This window comes from Bombina bombina, chromosome 2 (genome assembly GCF_027579735.1).
Source record: "Bombina bombina isolate aBomBom1 chromosome 2, aBomBom1.pri, whole genome shotgun sequence".
Taxonomy (NCBI): Eukaryota; Metazoa; Chordata; class Amphibia; order Anura; family Bombinatoridae; genus Bombina; species Bombina bombina.
The window spans coordinates 21693293-21699228 of NC_069500.1; the positions used below are offsets into that span (position 1 = coordinate 21693293).

General features: G+C 33.9%; 1 protein-coding gene across 1 annotated transcript in view; it reads left to right on the forward strand.

Annotated features, from left to right (window-relative positions):
- The first annotated feature begins 5813 nt into the window (after positions 1–5813).
- The window catches only part of GALT (galactose-1-phosphate uridylyltransferase), a 46343-nt gene continuing 46220 nt past the window's right edge, over positions 5814–5936 (forward strand). The window contains exon 1 of the mRNA XM_053700392.1: positions 5814–5893. Coding sequence (XP_053556367.1) covers positions 5857–5893 — 37 coding nt within the window. The 5' untranslated portion in view covers positions 5814–5856. The remainder of the gene's footprint in view (positions 5894–5936) is intronic.

Sequence of the window (5936 nt, forward strand, 5' to 3'; positions counted from 1 at the left end):
CAATTTTTTTGCTATAAAAAGCATTTGGCCAGGTTGATAACATGTCTATTCTATAATGGGGTTCATGCCCTGTATATATCCACACATAAATTAGTGGGCCAAATGATTTTAACCCTTTTTAAATACCTTTACTTAATAAGATAAGATAAAATATATGAAGTGGCAAAGTTGGCACCAGATTGTTTGCATTGGGCCATGCTGAAAATATTTGTCTTTTCTATGATGAAGTTCATGCCGAGTATTTATCATCACAGAAATGAGTGACCCAAAAGGATTTTAACGTTTTTAAAATAACAGTTTATTATTCATAAAAGGTAAAATATATGAAGTAGCAAGGTTGTCACCAATGTTTTCCATAAAGAGCGTTGGGCAAGTCTGATAACAAGTCTGTCCTATGATGGGGTTCATGCCGTGTACACATCCACAAATAAATAAGTGGCTCAAAGGATTTTAACTCTTTTTAAAATAACAGTTACTTTTTGAAAACATAACCAAATTTGTTCCAAATTTGCTATCTGTTTATTGCAATACTAGTGTTAAAGTCCGTGTAGACGGTCAAAAATGTGTCCAACTTACTAACCACTCCCTTATTTACCCCCCTCTCCCTCCAAGAACCTTTGCCTACCATCTGACCCCCCCATCCACTCAGATCTCCTCTCTCTTATCCCCCCTCCCTCCTTCACCCTCCCTGCCACTTTCAACATCTAATTTTCTGCAGCGCAGAGGTACCACCCGCTCCCGTCTATATCTATCACCAATCCCTCTATCTCTATCACTATACATATATCCCTCTATCCCTCTATTGCTGTGTCGATCTATCCATATCCATCTATCCCTCTCTCTATCTCTATCCCTATCTCCCTATACCTATATCCATGTATCTCTATCCATCTATCACTATCCCTCTATCCCTATCTTAACATTTTTTTTTATGCAGCGCAGTGGTCCCAGCCTCTCCAGCCCCTCCAGCGATGGGGCTCCCACCTGCCTCCCTCCTTACCCTCCCACGCCACCGATTGGCACCACCGCTGCACAATACAGAAAGGGACACAGATTGCAGCAATGCCTCAATATTGAGGCATAGTGCATTACCATTTTCTAAGCAACCGTTGCAGAGAGGGCCAGTGATGTTGCCGATCGTTGGTGTCGTGCGAAGGATAGGAGGGAGGCAGGTGGGTGGCCCATCACTGGAGGGAGGAGGAAGAAGGCGGTAGGGTGTGTGAGAGGGGCAGGAGCGGATTGGAACGCTTATACTACGGAAAAAGTTGGAAGCTGGAAGGAGGGAGAGGGGTATAATAGATTAGTAAAATAAACTGGGAGAGGGTAGAGTGGTAGGGGAATGAGGGTGGGCAAATACACTACAGATTTTATTTTATATATCTACTGTATATAAAAAAATAAAAGCAAATAAATATAGTAAAATGGCTACTGGCAGACAGCTGAAAGTACATGTACGCTAAAAGGTAGAAGGGGGGGGGGGGGTTAGAGAGATGTTTGGGGGGGGGTCTGAACAAAGGAGATCCCAGAGAAGCATTTACAACCATTTGTGCTATAATTGCACAAGCTGTTTGTAAATAGTTTCAGTGATAAACCCAAAGTTTGTGAAAAAGTAAAAAAATTTTTTTATTTGATCGCATTTGGTGGTGAAATGGTAGCATGAAATATAGCAAAATGGGCCTAGATCAATACTTTGGGTTGTCTACTACACTAAAGCGAAAATTAAACGAACAAGGTCCCTACAAGCTAATGAATTAACACCTTCACTGCTGGGCATAATACAAGTGTGGTGCGCAGCAGCATTTAGCGGCCTTCTAATTACCAAAAAGCAATCCCAAAGCCATAAATGTCTGCTATTTCTGAACAAAGGGGATCCCAGAGAAGCATTTAGAACCATTTGTGCCAAAATTGCACAAAATGTTTGTAAATGATTTCAGTGAGAAAAATAAATTTAGTGAAAAAATAAACATTTTTTTTTATTTGATCGCATTTGGCAGTGAAATAGTGGCATGAAATATACCAAAATGGGCATAGATCAATACTGTGGGATGTCTTATAAAAATATATATACATGTCAAGGGATATTCAGGGATTCCTGACAGATATCAATGTTCCAATGTAACTAGCGCTAATTTTGAAAAAAAAAGTGGTTTGGAAATAGCAAAGTGCTACTTGTACTTAGTGCCCTATAACTTGCAAAAAAAAACAAAGATCATGTAAACATTGGGTATTTCTAAACTCAGGACAAAATTTAGAAACTATTTACCATGGGTGTTTTTTGGTGAATGTAGATGTGCAACAGATTTTGGGGGTCAAAGTTAGAAAAAGTGTGTTTTTTTTCAATTTTGTCATCATATTTTATAATTTTTTTTATAGTAAATTATAAGATATGATGAAAATAATGGTATCTTTAGAAAGTCCATTTAATGGCGAGAAAAACGGTATATAATATGTGTGAGTACAGTAATGAGTATATAATATGTGTGGGTACAGTAATGAGTATATAATATGTGTGAGTACAGTAATGAGTATATAATATGTGTGGGTACAGTAATGAGTATATAATATGTGTGAGTACAGTAATGAGTATATAATATGTGTGGGTACAGTAATGAGTATATAATATGTGTGAGTACAGTAATGAGTATATAATATGTGTGGGTACAGTAATGAGTATATAATATGTGTGGGTACAGTAATGAGTATATAATATGTGTGAGTACAGTAATGAGTATATAATATGTGTGAGTACAGTAATGAGTATATAATATGTGTGGGTACAGTAATGAGTATATAATATGTGTGAGTACAGTAATGAGTATATAATATGTGTGGGTACAGTAATGAGTATATAATATGTGTGAGTACAGTAATGAGTATATAATATGTGTGGGTACAGTAATGAGTATATAATATGTGTCAGTACAGTAATGAGTATATAATATGTGTGGGTACAGTAATGAGTATATAATATGTGTGAGTACAGTAATGAGTATATAATATGTGTGGGTACAGTAATGAGTATATAATATGTGTGAGTACAGTAATGAGTATATAATATGTGTAGGTACAGTAATGAGTATATAATATGTGTGAGTACAGTAATGAGTATATAATATGTGTGGGTACAGTAATGAGTATATAATATGTGTGAGTACAGTAATGAGTATATAATATGTGTGGGTACAGTAATGAGTATATAATGTGTGGGTACAGTAAATGAGTATATAAACAGTATATAATGTGTGTGGGTACAGTAATGAGTATATAAACAGTATATAATATGTGTGGGTACAGTAAATGAGTATATAAACAGTATATAATGTGTGTGGGTACAGTAATGAGTATATAAACAGTATATAATATGTGTGGGTACAGTAATGAGTATATAATATGTGTGGGTACAGTAATGAGTATATAAACAGTATATAATATGTGTGGGTACAGTAATGAGTATATAATATGTGTGGGTACAGTAATGAGTATATAATATGTGTGAGTACAGTAATGAGTATATAATATGTGTGGGTACAGTAATGAGTATATAATATGTGTGAGTACAGTAATGAGTATATAATATGTGTGGGTACAGTAATGAGTATATAATATGTGTGAGTACAGTAATGAGTATATAATATGTGTGGGTACAGTAATGAGTATATAATGTGTATGTGTACAGTAATGAGTATATAATATGTGTGAGTACAGTAAATGAGTATATAATATGTGTGGGTACAGTAAATGAGTATATAATATGTGTGAGTACAGTAATGAGTATATAATATGTGTGGGTACAGTAATGAGTATATAATATGTGTGAGTACAGTAATGAGTATATAATATGTGTGGGTACAGTAATGAGTATATAATATGTGTGAGTACAGTAATGAGTATATAATATGTGTGGGTACAGTAATGAGTATATAATATGTGTGAGTACAGTAATGAGTATATAATATGTGTGGGTACAGTAATGAGTATATAATATGTGTGGGTACAGTAATGAGTATATAATATGTGTGAGTACAGTAATGAGTATATAATATGTGTAGGTACAGTAATGAGTATATAATATGTGTGAGTACAGTAATGAGTATATAATATGTGTGGGTACAGTAATGAGTATATAATATGTGTGGGTACAGTAATGAGTATATAATATGTGTGAGTACAGTAATGAGTATATAATATGTGTGGGTACAGTAATGAGTATATAATGTGTATGTGTACAGTAATGAGTATATAATATGTGTGAGTACAGTAATGAGTATATAATATGTGTGGGTACAGTAATGAGTATATAATATGTGTGAGTACAGTAATGAGTATATAATATGTGTGGGTACAGTAATGAGTATATAATATGTGTGAGTACAGTAATGAGTATATAATATGTGTGAGTACAGTAATGAGTATATAATATGTGTGAGTACAGTAATGAGTATATAATATGTGTGGGTACAGTAATGAGTATATAATATGTGTGGGTACAGTAATGAGTATATAATATGTGTGAGTACAGTAATGAGTATATAATATGTGTGGGTACAGTAATGAGTATATAATATGTGTGGGTACAGTAATGAGTATATAATATGTGTGAGTACAGTAATGAGTATATAATATGTGTGGGTACAGTAATGAGTATATAATATGTGTGAGTACAGTAATGAGTATATAATATGTGTGGGTACAGTAATGAGTATATAATATGTGTGAGTACAGTAATGAGTATATAATATGTGTGAGTACAGTAATGAGTATATAATATGTGTGGGTACAGTAATGAGTATATAATATGTGTGAGTACAGTAATGAGTATATAATATGTGTGGGTACAGTAATGAGTATATAATATGTGTGAGTACAGTAATGAGTATATAATATGTGTGGGTACAGTAATGAGTATATAATATGTGTGAGTACAGTAATGAGTATATAATATGTGTGGGTACAGTAATGAGTATATAATATGTGTGAGTACAGTAATGAGTATATAATATGTGTGAGTACAGTAATGAGTATATAATATGCGTGAGTACAGTAATGAGTATATAATATGTGTGGGTACAGTAAATGAGTATATAATATGTGTAGGTACAGTAATGAGTATATAATATGCGTGGGTACAGTAATGAGTATATAATATGTGTGAGTACAGTAATGAGTATATAATATGTGTGTGTACAGTAATGAGTATATAATATGTGTGGGTACAGTAATGAGTATATAATATGTGTGTGTACAGTAATGAGTATATAATATGTGTGGGTACAGTAATGAGTATATAATATGTGTGAGTACAGTAATGAGTATATAATATGTGTGAGTACAGTAATGAGTATATAATATGTGTGGGTACAGTAATGAGTATATAATATGTGTGGGTACAGTAATGAGTATATAATATGTGTGAGTACAGTAATGAGTATATAATATGTGTGGGTACAGTAATGAGTAAGAGGAAAATTACAGCTAAACACAAACACAGCAGAAATGCAAAAATAGCCCTGGTTCCTTAAGGGTAAGAGAATGTAACAATGGTCTGGTCACTAAGGGGTTAATGTTCATTCACAGTGGTTACCTTATAAATCACAATCTGCATAAAACACTGTGAATGAACATTAAGAGCAAGAAAGCTACAAAATGTTTCGTTTTCATAATCATTGTCACAGTCTATAGCTTGTTTGTTACATTAAAGTTGATTAAAAAAAAAAAAAAAAAAAAAAAAAAAGCTTTGAGTGGAGGTCACATGTTTCCTGTCTAGAGTGGAGCTCCAGTCTGCAGCTAGACCCTATACAATCACATGACTTTGAGTTTCAGTTAGAAGTTAGAACGAGGCTTGGAACACAGGAAGTCATGGAGCCAGCACCCCCCAACAGTTTCCAGCCTAACGGTACTTATCTGCAGAGCTGGGACTCTTGTGTCTGAGATCTGTA